Here is an 18719-nt window from a genome sequence, read left to right on the forward strand (position 1 = left end):
TCTAAATGCTGCAGGTTAAGTTGTGAAAGTACATAAATTACTACATAAATGATTTTCCAATAACTGCTCAGCCTTACCTTGATCGTCTGAAGCCGGCCAGCCCTGTGTGTGTGGCCTCTTCTATCAGAGGAGTCACTATGCGCTCCATCATGTCCGTCAGCACAGTGAACGTGGGCACTACAATGAAGTCAATGAAACCTGCACAAAATTAAGAAATCATTAGTTTAATTAGTCACTCCAAAATAACTTTAGCTTTCTTAAAGTTGCATCGAGTAACTTTTCTGGTGGACGGTCCATCAGATTCTTTTCTGTGTTGAGATGTTATTGCTTTGTCTAGAAAGTTTCACAGTATAGTATTAAAACTTTCTTTCTTCACTGGGACCAAATCAGACCAAGCTGCAGGTCAGATCTGTGGAGAGGCTCACAATCAGGATGCCCTTTTTTTTTTTTGGTATTTTTGAGCTCTAAAACCATCTGTAATTGAATAAATGTAAGGTAGAGCTGTTAATGTCACACTGTGGAACATTCCAGCCAAAGGAATGATATATCCATAGAAACAAGTCGGTGAAGATGGATTGTTGGATAACAAATATTAAAACTATTACTGGCATGGAAAAAGTTGAGTGCCATATTCTTCAATTATAGGCAACAGCAATAATTCAGGGTTGTCATTTATTAAAAAAAAAAAAAACTCAAATTGAATTAATCTATAAAGAAAACACTTGAATTATTGATGGTAGACATTTCAGCAAGGTACTGTAAACTAAAAGTAAATGATATACTCTTATGTATGTGCACTTTGGCAGGTTTTAAGTCAGATGCTTCCCATAAGGCAAGGCAAGGCAAGGCAAGTTTATTTGTATAGCACAATTCGTAGCACAACTTCTGAAAAAAATCTGGAACTAGTTTCAAAAGCCAAAAGTTTGGACACACAAACTCATTCAGTGTTTTGTTTGTTTTTTCTTATGATCTCAAGCACTGGAAGTGGATCGTTAAATTGGTAAAACATATTACATTTTCCACCTGTTGTGCCTTTGTCTACTTACCAATCTGAGACTGAGCCACCATGGTTGACTTTCTATCACACAATGGAGAAAACGGCAAACCCAGCTCTGCCTCTTTGTCCCCCTGAAAATATACATTTAAAAAAAACTGTCAAAAACATCCACAAAGTTCACTATATCATTTGACACACTCTTGGCTTGGGGCGTACACACTTATAATACTAACTACAAACCACCCACTCTCTGTATATGCAAGCTGTCATCATGCCACTATTCCCCATATGCTCACATTACCATCCACTGGCTCTGAATCGTCTGGCCCCCGCCCCGACTACTTCCAGAGCCAGAAATGTGTGTTATTTTCTCTGCTGATTCGTCACAAAACAGATGAGACGTGGAGTTTGGAGAGAGCCAATGTTCTGGAGACAAGCTATTTATTGTCAATTCTGCCCAATCCCGGGAGACAGCGCGCAGCTACAATAACAATGGCACTGATAATGAGAACAATATGGATAAATAATGGAGCACATGATAGCAATGCGGCTACAGTTTTAAACTAATGTCCTACTTGACGATGTTCACAAATGCATTATTTATTGTTTATAGACAAATGGAACGGTTTGTCAAAGATAATGTTCTATACAAGTCTGGCAGAAGACAATAAAAAGTTTGATAAAAGACGTCATGAAAGACAGTGGGACACACTTGTTAATAACTGAATATATATTTGCTACAACTGTGAATCATTCTGAATTGAAGAAATAGTTCTGGCTGTTTCTGTGTATGTGCACTATGTAACTTTTCTGGTGGAGAGTATGTTTCATAGTATTTCTTTAAATGTATCTATATCCAGGTGATGTTACCAGGCCAAATTACAAGTCAGATCTGTGGAGATGGGACCCGGCCCACAGTAATTTGAGCCCATTTGAGCCATCAAAAACACGTGCTAGACTTAATGCTATACTGCGGAATATTCTAGTCAAAGCAATAATATCTCCAAGGGGACTCCAAGCAGACACACACTCCCCACAAGCAGATGTTACATAGTGATTTTGTTTTTCTCTTTAATTCAGTCGCAAAGGTTTGTATATACTTCTTACTAGGTTTTTCTAGGGATGGACAATATATTGAGTCCAGTGTCTATATTGGCCGATATCAACATTTTGTGTTGCATTTTTTGTATGAAAAACACTCTATAAATAAAGTTTCATTGTTTCATTGATTGAATAGGAATCCATCTATATTGGTAGTGATATTTTTTGTGCTGCCTCATCCTCTGTGTGCCCGTTTAAAACAGATTAAAGAGCCAAAATAGAAATAGAAAAGCATTATATGTATGCACGTTAATGGATAAATCCCAGTAAAATACATTTTATTATTTTTACAAAAGTGAAAAGTTTATTTGTGAGCGTTACTTTAACTTAAGATAAATTTGTGGGCCTCACTATGGATTTTAAAAGCTAAATATCAGTACTGGCAAATATTGTTTTTGGCCAGAGCCACACAAATCCATAACAAACTATCCCTAGGTTTTCCCTTTATCCAGGCTTTGAAATGGCACTATTTTTGTTCAATAGTTTCATAATATCCTAACATAACTGCCGTTTGTAGTTTTATCATAATAATTCCAAGTTTTTTACAATTTTTACTCTCAGAAGGTGAGGAATAAGTTTGGACCACCACACTTTATTTATTTACACTTAAAAAAAATAGATTCTGTACCTTTAATCCTTCTTGTTGTACTGTTTGCATTATGCTGTTGTACCTGTCTGAAGAACTCCTCGAGCAGGGAGGTGGTCCAGCGGTGGTGCAGGTCCCAGCTCTTGGCCGGGTGACTAATGTCCGCTGTGTGCAGGAGCAGGGACAGAGCTTTGGGCTTGTCGATCCTGAAAAAGAAGCACATAAAAAAGATTCATGATTTGTAAAAACTTTAAAATGAAACTTTCTGTACAAAGTTGTGTTTGGACATGTTGCTCTTGGGAAGTTTTCACATTTTAGAAAACACCTCACTTTATTTACCTCCAAGCAATGTTATAAAATAGATAAACTTTAGAATGACTTTTGCAATAAAGTTCAAATGAAGGATTTTTTGCTTATTTGTTCAGTATAGTGGATTGTAAAATCAATTTGCTTGTACCACTGTATAAGATTTAGGATCTTTGTTTATGCCTATAAGTGTTACCAGTGCATTAGGCAGGACATCACTGTTAATTCAGAATCAGTTTATAAAGACAAACTTGGTTAAAGAGGGGGTATTTTACTTCTATGGGGTATTAAATCTACTAACTACTCTCTCTGCTCTCTGTGCTAAGTCACTCCCCTTTCAGAGCACCATCACAGTACAATCGGCGTGCATCCCACTAATGAAACTACTGCACATCACATCAGGTTTAAGAAGTTTGTGTGTGCAGTTTTGTATCATGTTTTTTATGTATTTATGGAGAACTGTCACATGGGATGACGTAGGCTCATCGCTAAATTACTCAAACATGCATGGATAACATCGAAAACCTCTTCAGGCCTGTTTCTGACCAAGGAACAACATTATATAACATGTTAGATTTTGTATAATACCCCTTCTTTAATCATATTCATGCTGAAAACATTGTTTAGCTTAATAGTGAGCAGCTGTTGTAAAATGTTAAAGTGATTTACAACTTCAGTATAATTATACAGAAAATAAGGGTTTACACTTTCATTTTCTTTTGCTGTAGTGTGGTGTTTTTTGACACTAAAAGTTTCCCAAGTTGTAAATGTGCTAAACTTGGACAGAAGACCTCACTTAGTTCAGACTCATTAAACATGCATGATCAGCCAAGCAGCAAATGAACTATTGATATGCTGTAGTTCACTTGTATGTGAAAGTGATTAGAGGTCTACCTTCATTAGCGTGATCTACTCTAGTTCAGAAAAGTATTTGTTAAAGATTTCATGTTGTGTAACTTTAAAGGTCCTATATTGTGCAAAATTGACTCCTGTCAGCTTGTAGCCATGTTGCTACCTCATCATAAACAGACCTGGAGTTGTTTTTTGTTTCATTCACTCATGTTTGAGTGAATGAAACAAGTGATTATTAATCTGTCTACATCTCTAAAGCTCTGTTCCACCTTGTGATGTCATGAAGTGGTAGTATTCAAGTTAACAGCTCCCTATTACTTTTTGTTTAGTACAGACTGGAAATTGCAGGCTGAAATTATACATATGATTCTAGTGAAGGTGTATGGAGTTTAAAAACACAGTGGAGCACTTCCTGTATTTCAACTTCATGACATCACAAGGTGGAACGAAGTGATTTCAGTTTGAGAGAAGACCTTAAGAAAACAACGTTATAACAGATCAGAAAATAGCGTAACATGAGCTATTTAAAGTCTGAACAGAAAAGCAGGCTTGTATTATTTGATGTCATAGTTAATATGATTTTAGTCTAATGGCTGATGCACTTTGTTGGACTATTAATCCCCTACTATCACTGTTACTATGACTAATATAAACACAACTTTTATGTGTAATGCAAACCTGACCTCTCAAAATATGTTATGTTGAAATCATCGAGGGACACTAATACATGATAAATATAGTATCTTAGAGAGAGAATTTTGATTTAGGTGACTTTTGAACAAATTTATAAGACAGTTTATGATCTACAGTCCAGAGAGTGACAGTTGGTGGAGAAGCCATCAGACCTAAACCTCGATGAAAAATGGACCTGAGTGAAATTTACAACTTGGGGTGAGCCAGGGACTTGTGCCAGACGAAGTGAAATGCTGAATCATGGTATGTGCTGCTCTGATTGAGATACAGTAGAGTACAGACTTGCACTCAGAGAGAAGCCTCACTGATTGTGCAGCAGCATAGAGACTTTATAGGATGTTTTAAATGTCCTCTATCTAGTGATGAGAAGAATACTTGAAAATGTATTCAGTCACAGAATACCTGCATTAAAATGTATTTTGTACATTAGACATTAGAAAAGTAACTGTATACCACCAAATTAAAGGGTAACTGTACCAGAACACAGTATTGTTTTCATTTTTATTCTGAATATGTATTCTCGATATTAGGGATGGGCATTCAATGAAATTTTCTTAATCGATCGTCGGAAGAATTAACGATCGATTATCGATTAATCATTAACGTTTTTATATTAAAATGATCATCATTATTATTACTATCTGCACTACTAATGTGCATAAATAAATTCAACTTTACGACATATAAACCGTAACGACTCTAGAGCCACATCAATCCGTTTGACATTATAATGTGTTTAATTCAGTTTTGCGCAACTCTCACAGAAACAAAACTTAAAACCGCATCGCTAATTTGAAGATAAAACTACAGCTCTTATGTCGCTGATGCGGTCAACTTCTGTCAGATTAAAAGACATGACTCAGTGGAATACAGGTTAGTGTGACCATATTTGCGTTTGTCAAAACCAGGACACCGTACAGGGGGACTCGTCATCGACCTTGCGCGACTCTCACCTGGCAAAACTTTTTCCCACTGGACACCGAAACATATGTGCTGCTTTATACACTGTGCACATGGACTCCCACTTGTCCCGAACGTAACTGAAAGCTTGGAATTTCTTGTACAAATCATCGTTAAATACGCATTTGTGCTTCGGCACGCTGCAGACTGACCGAATGTTTGTGTTTGCTCGCTCCTTCTGAGTGCAGAGAGACACATGTACGGACCCCTGTTTGGTCACGCTACGCACAGCAAACTGCATTTGGTTTGTCGATTAAAATTAACGTAATCGATGAAATTCTTAATGATCAATTATCGATTAATCATGCCCATCCCTACTCGATATATGTATTCAATCCCAAAACTTATATTGCAGAAAATTAATTTAACTCTTGTGAGCTTTAAGTCATCAAAAACATGCCGGAGATGTGTTTTATTTTATTCACATATGTTTAAGTAATCCTTTATTATTAGTCTGTCTACATCTCCAAAGCTCAAAATGCTCTGTTCCACCTTGTGATGTTATGAAATGGTAGTTTTTAAGTCAGGCTCTACCTTTTATTATTTAATTCAGAAGGCAGTTCTAGGGCTGAAATTATCCAGGCGATTCTGGTGAAGGTGTATGGAGCTTAAAAACACAGTGGAGCACTTGCTGTATAACCACATGACATCACTGGGCATCTAGTTGCTTTTATATTTTTGTCTCTCTCCCAAAAGTTTTCAAGCCTTCAACATTTTTGTTTGGATTGATTGCACCATGATTGCGATTACTTTTCACATCTGTCACTCTGTATTTTTAACTATTATCCTTCATTTCAATGCAAATAGCTCAATCTAGTCTATAGTGTATACCTTATTCTGCAGTATATACACAAATAGCAGATGGTGCTTCTTACACTTTCAGTGGAACTTTAAACTTGAAATGTTACTGAAAACCTGAAATTTAAACTTTTCACATCGCTCACTATGAATATAATTTTTACACAGCATGTTATCTTTGAAAGTGACACCATTCAGATCCACATTGGCTAAATCTAGTATTTAGTGTCCTATTCTACCCTTTTGAGTCAGTTTTTTGAGACATGTTCTAAAATGAATGTGAGTCTCGTATTCATTTATCAGTTTCTATCTTCTCTCAAAAATGAATGCGGCTGGATGTGTTAAAATGTGCACTGTGAACTGAATCCTGATTTTTAAAACCAAACTGCAAATTTAATTGTAATTTGTCATTTGTCATAACATTGTCCCAAATTATTATGCACTTCTTTTTGTGCAATTATTTTGGTAGTAATACATGCATCCTGAATTTTGGACTTCCGGTCATTGCGCAATGCATACTGGGAAGGGTCCTCCGAAAAAGTGAACATCAAACCGCCATGTTTGATTTTCCAGTGGGATGCGTTTATTGTCAAAGCCGATCTTTTCAAGTCTTTTAAACCATATCGCTTTTGTTTTTGGTTCTGATGTTGTCAAATTTTTGTTACAGGATTCGGACATCGTAATTGTGTGGTTGTAGGACGTCCTAACAGCGGAAAACGAGCTTCGGAAGTTTGCGAACTCCATAACTGCAAAAGGGAATCAGGTCTGGGTGACTGCAAACCTCCATTCAAACTGTTTCCCATCACAACGGAACTGAAAAATAGTGAAAGACGAAGGTGATGGGCAGTATTGATACACAGGAAGGATGAAAAAGAAACCTTTGGCTGCTTAAGAAATCATCCTGAGTTTGCAGCAAAAATTTTTTATGTGGAGCGCCATCAAAACAAAATCCCAATCCCTCGCTCAACCTTGGTTATGAATTTAAAAAGTCAAAGCCAAAGTGAAAGGCACTAGCTGTTTGCCAAGAAACACCTTCCACTGCAAAGCGACCAAGATGTAATGTTGCTGTAAAGTCAGTCAAACAAGAAAGTGCGAGCTCAGCCTGTTTGTCTTCTGTACCTCTTGCTTAACAAACAGGATCCCGCTTTGATGGCGCTCCACATACAAAATGTTTCCTGCAAACTTGGGATGATTGCTTAGGCAGCCAAAGGTTCCCTTTTTCATTCTTCCTGTGTATCAATACTGCCCATCACCTTCGCCTTTCACTATTTTTCAATTCCATTGTGAAGGGAAACATTTTGAACAGAGGTTTGCAGTCACACAGATCAGATTCCCTTTTGCATTTATGGAGTTCGCAAACTTCCGAAGCTCGTTTTCCACTGTTAGGACATTCAGCAACCACACAATTATAATGTCCCAATCCCATAACTAAAATATGACAATATCAGAACCAGAAACAAAAGTGACATGGTTCAAAAGACTTGAAAAGATCAGCTTTGACAATAGATGCATCCCACTGGGAAATCAAACATGGCATATTTAGGTTTCACTTTTACCTACTGATTTTCAAATATTTTTCTTATTTTTAAAGAGTCAAAAACAGTACTTTGGTCTTGTATGAATGTTGAAAATAGCTCTCTAGCTACACCTGTAAATCAAATGAAGTAATATAAAACACACAATGCATCACAGGTTGTTAAATATGATGAATATGCTGTTACTATAGGGAGCTGTTGTAAAAGCATGCACACGAAGCCCCATAAGAAATGCACTACAAGGTTAAAGAGAGGTGAGCTCATGTTTCCTTATGGCCTGTTTATGACCGGCTGTGTTAAAGAGCCCTCTAAGCACCACTGCATTTGGCTTGAATTACAATACATTAAAGTCCATTCAGCTCCCAGCTCCACACAACTCTGCAATATTTCACCCCCATTTGTGAGTATATTCATTCATGTGAGATGGATATAAAAGTATAATGTTACATAAATCAGCATAAATAAAAAGAAGCAGAATCAACTTAGCATACGCACAAAAAACATAAATATTAAAGGTGCTATATTGTCCAAAGTTGACTCTTGTGAGCTTTAAGTCATGTTATAATTTTGTTACCTTATCAAAAACCTACCCGAAGTTGTGTTTTGTTTCATTTACACATGTTTGAGTTTTTTATTAATTTGTCTACATTTCCAAAGCTTTAAATGCTCTGTACCATCTTGTGATGTCGTGTAGTGGTAGTTTCGAGTGAACTGTTGCATTTTACTTTTAGTTCAGTAGAGATTAGGAATTCCAGGGCTGAAATCATCCAAATGATTCTAGTGAAAGTGGAGCTTCCTGTATTACGACATGACATCACAAGGTGGAACATAGTGTTTTCTATTTGAGAGAAGAACTCAGCCTAAATATGCAGGATGTGTGTTTAAACATGAATAAACCAAAACACAACTTCGGGTAGGTTTTTGGTGAGGAAACAACATTATAATCCAGGGTATAAAGATACTGTATATATTAAATGTTATTGTTAACAGCAGTTGCGTTTTTGTCCATGCAAGTTTGTGAGTCTGCAGGATAAAAAAAATGAAAAGTATTAGGGAGAGGTAAGCCTTTGGCCAAATTGTTCCACCCTTCCCTCACTGGGTGGAAAAAAAATTCCAATAAGATGGAGTCAAAGAAGGCACATTTTTTGACTTTATAAAACTTGCAAATCTTGGCTATATTAGACATAGATATTCTGAGTCAGTCACTAAAAACTAATTTGTGCCTGGGTAATTTAAAAGATAGCAGACCCTTCACTTTTCTGGTGCAGGATTCACTGTCTGCTTGTCTGTAAGGACATGTTATTGCCTTGCCAAAGAATGTTATGTAGTATGGCATTAAATTTCCATAGAGACAAGCAAGTAGACAGAGGCACGCCAGCTCACAGTATAAATGCATGTATTTCAAGGGATTTCTGACCAATAAAATACCTGTAATTTAATCCTTTGTATTTTTAAACATACTTTATTTTGCAGAGAGCCACCTTTAATATTGAGACTGATGTTATTGAGGTTATAGTGACAGAATGACTCAAACTTGCTGTTAAAATGGATGCATATGATCATTTTGGCCAATTCAGTAGAAAGCCCGAGGGTCAATAAAAATTGGTTAGGTTGGACACCCCTGTACTAGTGTGGAAGTCAAGACCGCAGTAATCGAGACTAAGACCAATCCAAGACCGCAGGGGGCAGAGACCAAGACAAGACCAAGACCTCTAAGGGTCGGGACCGAGACAAGGCTGAGACTTGTAAAGGTTGAGACCGAGACAAGACTACGGTCCATCGAGACCAAATCGAGACAAATGGGCGAGAAATGGGAAATTTTCAACATTTATTTATATTTTACAGCTATTTTGGCACATATTTATCAATGTCTGTATAGATCTATCTCCATTTAATCAGATTAATGCTAATTTAATCTTAAAATAAAAATCATGCAGTGGATCATGCAGATGGGTACGTTAAGGAGCCCATATAATGCTATTTTCTGATCTATTTATAATGTTGTTTCCTCAACACAAACATACCAGGAGTTGTGTTTTTTTTCATTCACACTTGTTTAACACACAAATCCTGCACATTTAGGCTGAGTTCTTCTTTCAAACTTCTGTGAAATACTCTGATCCACTTTGTGACATCATGTGGTAATACAGGAAGTGCTCCACTGCGTTTTGAACCCCCATACATCTTCACTAGAATCATTTGGATAATTCCAGACCTACTAAACAAAAGGTAAAATGTAGCCATTAACTTGAAAACTACCACTTCATGACATCATTAAGTGTAGCAGACTAATAATAAAGGATTACTTAAACGTGTGTGAATGAAACAAAGCACAACCCCAATATGTTTTTGAGGAGGTAACAGCATTATAACATGATGTAAAGCTTGCAAGAGTCCATTTTGAGTCATACAGAATCTTTTAACAATCCTGTCAACACACTCCTAGTATTTCCTCCATCGCCTTTAGCTGTTCAGCTCCCCCTCCGCTCCTGCTGCACTGTACATTATAGAGGACCCCCCTTTGAGGTCACCACGTTCCTCCTTTCAGCTCTGAATTCTCCTGTCATCATCTCCAGATTGATGGCTCATTCCAGTTCATTTGAAAACTCCAGCTCTATCAGTCACTGTGCAGCCCAAATGACTAACGCATGGAAATAACTCTTAATACCCCCATATAGTTTCTGATTTAACACCAAATTACTCCACTTTCAGTAGCTGGAAAAGTCTCTTCTGTTTTTTATTACAAAGTGCTGAGCAAATCAGATTTAATTGCGACATTGTTTTACTACTTATTATGCTAAGTACCAGTATCTTAGTGCTATAAACTTCGACAGCTGCATGTACAAATTATTAGGCCATTTCATTGGGTCTCCATTTAAATGCTAACAGGGCTAAGTAAGTGTTGAAACTGAATTTAATTTTACGATGCAGTGTTTGTCTCGACTTATTACGGTCAAATTGACGACTTTGCAGTTAATTTTAAGCTAACCCCAAATCAAAAGTGACAGCAGTAAACTTATTGACAAAGTGTTATGGGTTCAGAGTTTGAAGAGTAGAAATCTGTTTGCCTCTGTCTTGCAATTGTGAAGATATTATTAGCCATAATAGACTTGGGCTAAAATTGTGGTCTTAGTAATGAAGAACAAAATTCTCCAATTAATCAAACTACTCTGATCCACCTTCTGATGTCATGAAGCAGTAGTTTTCAAGTTAACGGTCACCATTTTTCTTTAGTTCAGTAGAAATGGGCAATTCCAGGCCTGAAATCATCCAAATGATTCTAGTGAAGGTGTTTAGAGTTTACAACCACAGTGGAGCACTTCCTGTTTTACCACAGGACATCACAAGGTGGAATAAACTGTTTTCTGTTTGAGAGAAGAACTCAGCCTAAATATACAGAGTTTGCAACTATTTCTTAGTTGCAAAAAAAATACAGTTGCAACAGAATTTATACATATGGCCAAAATAGACATTAATGAATACAGCAGTGACAAAGCGCATCTATTTTAGATTCCTTTAGTTTTCCTTTCAGATATCTTAACAGTCTGACTCAAAATGGACTCTTGTGAACTTTAAGCCATGTTATAATTAGTGCTGTCATGCGATTAAAAAAATTGAGAGATTAATTAATTATGATCTGTAATTAATTAATCTAATTAATCTCATTTTAATCTCATCTAAAAATTGCTGAGAAAAGCTTCAATTTGAGGTATTTTCATTTAAATTCATTATTACATTATTGTGGCAGATCAAAAGACTGATATAGAACAAAAAAAGTGACTTTATAAAGTCATTTATTGTTTAACAAATCTCTCCAAATTGTCTGTTGAGCCCAAGTCTCCATGAATAAGAAACTGTTTGTTGTAAAGTAGCAAAGACGAGGAAATCTGAACATAATAACTTTTGTCTACTTAAAGACAATAAAAAGTCCAGTCTTTCCTTAACCATATTAAAAATATTATTGATAGAGAAATGCTTTATATATGAGATCACTGGTTTTAGTCCTGGTTTAGACCTGGTTTAGACCTACTTTAGTCCTACTTTAGTCTTAGTTTAGTCCTGGAATGGATTAATCCTGGTTTTAGTCCTGGTGTTAGTTCTGGTTTAGCCCTGGTTTAGTCCTGGTTTAGACCTGGTTTTAGTTCTGGTTTTAGTTCTGGTTTTAGTCTTGGTGTTAGTTCTGGTTTAGAGGCTCACAGGAGGAAGCGCGGTTTACGCAGCGCACGCGAGAAAACACGATCCACACGCGGCTCACGGGAGCACGTCGGTGTCCATGCAGTAACTACGGAAAGAAACGTGGTCCGCGCGTTCTCAGGTTGATGACGATGATGAAGGTGTGTGTTTGTGTTTGCGTGTGTTTGTGTTTGTGTGTGTTTGTGTTTGTGTGCGTGTTCCCTCATGTGGCAGGTCACTATATGACAGTAGTGCAGACATCATGAGTCTATGCAGGTTGTTTTCACCAGTGACATTTAAGTTGTAGGCGATATTATATTTGTTATTTTTATATAATATATAATTTATATAATTTCCAAGACACGAATGTGTTTTTACCTGTGCACTGCTGCCTCTGTTCTACTGGCTCTTCCACCTCGTCCATTGTGCGACTGACGCCGCCAACGTTAACATGACGTTTCATCGCTCTTACTGCGCGCGTTTTGTGTGAGTTTCCGGCAATGAGTGGAATTACCAAAATAAAAAAATGTATAAATGTGTTTTTGTGTGTGTGTGTTGTTGTCCCAGCAACACATAAAAACAGATTTTATAATAAAGAAACTCACATACAGAAACAGTAAAGTTACAGATTAAAAATGAGATTAACGCGATTAAAAACATAACGCGCTAAATATGACTGTAATTAATTAATCGCAATTAACGCGATAATTTGACACCCCTAGTTATAATCAATTCATCAAAACACACCTATAGTTGTGTTGTATATCATGCACACTTTTGAGTAATTCTTTATTATTATTAGTCTCTCTACATGACTAAAGCTCAAAATGCTCTCTTCCACCTTGTTATGTCATGAAGTGGTAGTTTTAACAACTACTTTTAGCTTTTGTTCAGTGGAGATCAGCATGTAGAGGGCTGCAGTGATCCAAATGATTCTAGCGGAGGTGTATGGAGTTTAAAAACACAGCGGAGCACTCCCTGCATTTCCACATGAGTGTTTTGTGAGAGAAGAACTCAGCCTAAAGGTGCATGCGTGAATGAAACATAACAAACCTCTAGCTATGTTTTTGATGAGGAAACAACATTATAACATGGATCAGAAAATAGAGTAAAATAGGTCTTTTAAACTTAAACTTACACTTAGACAAACTTTACTGATCCACAAGGGAAATTATTTGGACACAGAAGCTCACTCATCACAATATAATCTAATAACAAAAAGTAAAAAACGGTACACTGTGTAACCTTTTTGCTTGAAGGCCCTCCACTTGCTTGTCCCCATGGATCTATCTAGTATTTATTTCACTACTCATACTTTTATAGCTCAAAAACACCTTGAACGAAATAAAGACTGTGAGTGGGACTGCTGATACTGATCTGACGAGTAACTTGACCTGACGGCATCACCTGCTTGTCTCCACAGAGGTAGATAGGTTTAATGCCATACTGTGGAACATTTGCAAAGTTCCAGTTTTTCTACCTTTAATGTGGAAAGACAAAGGAAGAATTAAAAGTTTCTGAACAAAATTAAAGTTTAGCAGAACAAAGTTTTATTGTTAGTTCAGATCTCTCTCTTATCACAGTGGAAAACCTCCCCATGCAATCAGCCTCTGTCCACTCCTGCTGCCACTGGTCAGAGTCAGTCACGCTCTATTAGGTTTTGTCAGATCTCCTCCTAAGAGCCAGCAGGGAAAAGATCAGATAAAATATATGAACCACATCACGCCACGAGCCGCACCCCACAAAGCACAGATGCAAATGTGAATGCCTGTTTGCAGAGATTATTGGACTTTTATGGAGCTTGAGTACATGACTTTGCAATATATAGTTTTGATATGCACAACTTAAAATGAAAATAAAGCTTTTTATAAAATCCTGAACACTATAAAGTTCAAGCCCATGTTATAAAACTGTTACGAATCAGTTTACTTGCGTTAGAAAACAGAAGAGGTTTTCAGAGTGCAAGAAAGCCATCAAAGCTAAGTTCTAACATCTTTGAAGTTTATATGGGCCAATATTAAATAATAATGCATTAGTCTTATACAACGCGTTTCCGTACACTCAAAGTCATACTATAGTTTTGTGCTTTGTTCAATCACTTCACATTCAGTGCTGGTAAACTATTACTATTGTAGCCACTATTCAAATCAACTAAATCATGTTTTCTTTTATGAACCAAATGGATTTAATGAATGCATGGTTAGCTATAATGTCCTTGTGTTTGACCAGGGCATTTGGAGAGTCCCGCTGTGAAGGGAGCAGCCAGTCCAATAATAGAACGTATATTTTACCATTTTCCGCCTCCAGGGCCTCCACTAATGGTGCCACTAACTCCATTTGTTTACATCCTAGAAACACAGTATAGAAAAGGTCTGGCCATAGGAAAGGCCAGTGCACCAAGGATACAAGTGAAAATAAGATAATGTAGTGGAAGTTACATTAAATGAGAAATTACAGTGAACAATATGTCAGATAGAGATACTGCAATCTGTGGTATTTCAACTACCGCTACTTAAAATTACACTTATTTAACTAAAGACAGTAAACATGATGAAAATTGGTTCTCTCTGGCCTATATCTCATCACTACACTACACTCAGATTTAGACCTGATTTAGACTTGGTGCCGAAAAATCCTCAAAACTTTCCATAAAATAGGACACTGAAACCAAATAGACCCATTGTTTAGTCCTTCATAAATTTTTCAGGTTTAATTTTTTTTAAATTCTCTACTTCCATGTATATTTTAAAGTATATTTTAATTATTGAGAACTACTGACTAAATACATGATTTGAATGCATAAATGAAATGACTAACAAAGGTAAAGAGATTATAGAGGTTGAAAAATGTAAGCATCACCTTGTAAATCTGTTTCTCGCAGTTAGACAAGTGGGCATTTTGCTTGGTACAGTGGTGTGTGGAGCTCTGGCAGGATTTTTGCCTGCTAAAGCAAATATATCACTGGCTGCCAAATTTAGTGTTGGCAGACCATAAGTCTTCACCGACTATAAACCTTTCACTGTTTATGCCTCTGAGTTCCATAGTAACACCTCTCTGTAAAATACATGAACACCGCTGCTATTGGGACTGCTTCAATGATATTTTTAATGTGAATGACACCTTCCTTTGCACAATCCACACTTTATAAAGCAGGGCAGTCTCATACGTCTCTCGACACGCTTCGGGGCTGGGTTAATTGGATTGTAAACAGCGTGAGGCACAAGTTAATGAACATAAAAATTGCAGGAGCTGAGGTGAAGGAGTGACCCAAAGTTTCTTTGAGTAGTAGTAGCAGCACAGAAACTTAGGGGGTTGTTTCTATCTCCCAAAAGTAAAAGTAACTCCAACCAGAAAGCTTTTGGTTAAATGTATGTGTTGCAATGGTAAAACTAAACTTACTGTAATCATTTCTTGGAGTTAATAATTTCACTTCATTTTGCAATGACAGAAAATACTCAGAGAAATTTCTGGTTTTCAATTGATGTCCTACATTAAAATAAAAATAATTTACTTCTTTTGAAATTGACTAGCATAAATGTATTAATTTTACAAATAGATAAATGAACTAGCCAAAATCCATCCTCTGGCTCCTGACTTTATCATGATGCCTTCAGGGTGTTGGTTTTATGCTCCGGTATGAAAGACTAACCGGTTCTCAAATTATTTTGTGCCCCCTGCAATTACATTTCTTAATTCTAAGGGTACAGTTTTCTGAATGTTTTGCACTGTACCATGTATATTGTCATTGAGTTCCACTTGTGGTCTGTAAAGGACTGATGCACTGTGTGTGTTTGTGTGCATGTGAGAAGAGAGAACTGCTCTGAGAATGCTGCAAATGAACTGCCCTATGGGATCAATACAGTTTTCTGAATCTGAAAAATCAAGAAAATAACCATATTACACTATTTTCTGGTCTATTGTATGTTATAATGTTGTTCATCAAAAACATACTTGGAGTTGATTTTTCTTTCATTCACACGTTTAACATACAAACCCTGCATATTTAGGCTGAGTTCTTCTCTCACTGGAGAAAACACCCCACCTTGTGATTTAGACAGTCTAATGATAAAAGAATACTTAAATGTGTGTGTGAATAAAACAAAACACAACTCCAGGTCTGTTTTTGATGAGGTAACAACATTCTAACACGGCTTAAATCTCATATAGGACACATATAAGAATAAAACATACTCCTATTGGTTAGTCTTGTCAGTCCTGTGTAATCAGTCATTTTCTGGACCTGTACTTGTTCTGACATGTTTGAAAATCACTGCTCAATTATTACTTGTTTATTGTTTTCGAAATACTGCGTCGGATTCTACATTTTTCGATACGCTTCAGGGCACGGTTAATTAGGTTGTAAACAGCATGTGCCAAGTAAACTGGCCGTGTTGTTAGCGAGTTAATGGACATGTAAATTGCAGAGGTGAGAAGAGTGAGGGGGTGATGGAGGAGAGGGGGGAGGGAGAGAAATTGGACGTACCCTTCGGGCTGCTGCAGGAAGTTCTTCATGGCTTTGACTTGTTGGAAGTGACAGGACATGTCTGTAGCCAGCACCATCTCCACCACTAAGGCTCTCAGCTCTCTGTGGAAAGAGAAGAGGGAGAGCGTGAAATAGGGAAGAAAGAGAGACGAAGAGAGAAAGAGACAATGGTTAAGGGCAACTGCTTCGATTTGGCATGATACACAGTATGATAGCTGATAACTGGCACACTAAAGAGTACATTTTGCAGATCTATAATGCAAAAGCAACATTTCAGAGCTATAGAGAGTTATAGTTGCTTCCCCTTCTCATTTACCCTCTCGAAGTTGTATTTGGAGCGATTGTGCACGTCTGAGCAATCACTTATTTTCAAGACACCATATTGCCAATCAACCATAATTTTTACCTTCACCGGCATATGCTCATTGCTCTGTACTTCTTTTTTTTGTTTGTTTTTCAGTTTTATTTTCATAATCAGTGATACACATTGGATTCGGCAGCCTGTGTAATCATTTTGGTACAAATGAAAAAAATCTGCAACTTGCTAGAAAAACCTTCAGACTTTCCTGTAAATTTACCGTCTTAGAATCACGATTACTCATAATAACATGCGTTCAAATGATAGATGTGGCCTGTAATTATAATTGTATTTGAACATGCTCAGATCCCTAAGTTAACAACCACTGTGTAAAGTAAAGTGTTATATAAATAAAGAGTTTTTTTCTTAAATTTTTCCACTTCCTCCGTACTCGCAACATGTGCAGGATAATATCAGCTGTCACACTCAGACGATTCGATGCCTACAGTTTACGTTTCTACAACTGCATTTTGAGTGATATTTATAACATGAGCTTTGACACATCCAAAGTTCAGCCATTGCACCTTATGACACTGCTGTCTTCTGTCTGCTTTAAAGGGTCTGATCTATGTTATAATGTTGTTTCCTCACCGCAGAACGCAACTCCAGGTTTGTTTTGATGAGGTAACAGTATTATAACATGGTTTAAAGCTCTAAAGTGTACATTTTCCATAATATAGAACCCTTTATATACACTTTCATTCATTTATCTGGGCATATATCACCGCAATACCCCATGGTACTTGATATGGTCTGAGTGTCGCTAGTGCAATGACCTACAGAATGTACAGTATATCATTCATATAAAGGGTAACACTGTCCAGTAACACATGAAAAAATGAAGCTACCATTCCTATATAATGTCACACAAGTTGAAAATGGCAGAGTAGATATGGGTAGATGTATGTTCATTGGCTTTTCAACATTATCTAAAGGGCAGATCACCATTTGTCCATCTGTCCTGTCAGTGTGTACAGTGACATTGATATGACTTATATACTGTTTCACAATTTAATTTGACATTTCAGAAAAACAAATCAGATATTGTTCCTCAACTGTTTAAAGATGCTCTTCCGAGTTCTCCCTGAATTTTAAACTAACATACAAGGAAAAACTCATCCACAGAAACTTAAAGGTGCACTATGTAACTTTTCTGATAAGAGCCCATCACCTGGTTTTGTCCATGGAGATACGCTAGGCAAATTGGTTTCCCTGAAATGCACCACAGTATGGCATTAAACTTGATGTTGTTTAAAGGGACAATCTGGAATTTGGACATAGGACTTAATTTCCTAGTGAGCCAGAGTGTTGGAGATGTGTGAAGACACTTTTTAAAATATTCCATCCAGTCCTTGTATGTTCAGAGGCCACTGGTGCTGGGCTAGTGCATGTCAATGCCACTAAAAACACTCTTACCAACTCCACAAAGCACCCGAAGCAAAACTATTATTACACTAGACAGTCGATGTAAATGTCTGTGTTATAGAATAATGTCTGAAATAAAACTAACTCACACATGAATCGTCACATGTTGAAAGACTATTTTCTCAGCAGCAACTGAATTTTACTTTGCCGGTAAGATAGGTGCTAGGTGATATCAGTCCACCGCTGCCAAGCTTTTTATCAGGAAGTACAACTCGCTGCTGCTCAGACATAAATCCTTCAAATGCAAGGTTAGTTTTACTTTACTTTACTTTACTTTACTTTACTTTACTTTACTTTACTAAAATTGGTCCTATGTCCAATGAGGTCCTATTTCCAAAATTCCAGACTGTCCCTTTAATTATAGGTGTGTGTGTTTTTTGATTGTTTTGTTATTAACAATAAAACTATACCTGTCCACCCATCCACAAACTGGGCCTGTGAATTGGCTTGGT

General features: G+C 36.9%; 1 protein-coding gene across 1 annotated transcript in view; it reads right to left on the reverse strand.

The window, feature by feature from the left end:
* The window catches only part of pde1cb (phosphodiesterase 1C, calmodulin-dependent b), a 148023-nt gene that overhangs the window by 14973 nt on the left and 114331 nt on the right, over nt 1-18719 (reverse strand). The window contains exons 11-14 of the mRNA XM_055152069.1: nt 16485-16586; nt 2770-2890; nt 1047-1128; nt 78-198 (exon numbers count right to left, since the gene is read on the reverse strand). Coding sequence (XP_055008044.1) covers nt 78-198; nt 1047-1128; nt 2770-2890; nt 16485-16586 — 426 coding nt within the window. The remainder of the gene's footprint in view (nt 1-77; nt 199-1046; nt 1129-2769; nt 2891-16484; nt 16587-18719) is intronic.

The sequence above is a fragment of the Boleophthalmus pectinirostris genome, unplaced genomic scaffold (genome assembly GCF_026225935.1).
Source record: "Boleophthalmus pectinirostris isolate CB_2022bp ecotype Guang Dong unplaced genomic scaffold, ASM2622593v1 HiC_scaffold_16, whole genome shotgun sequence".
Classification (NCBI taxonomy): Eukaryota; Metazoa; Chordata; class Actinopteri; order Gobiiformes; family Gobiidae; genus Boleophthalmus; species Boleophthalmus pectinirostris.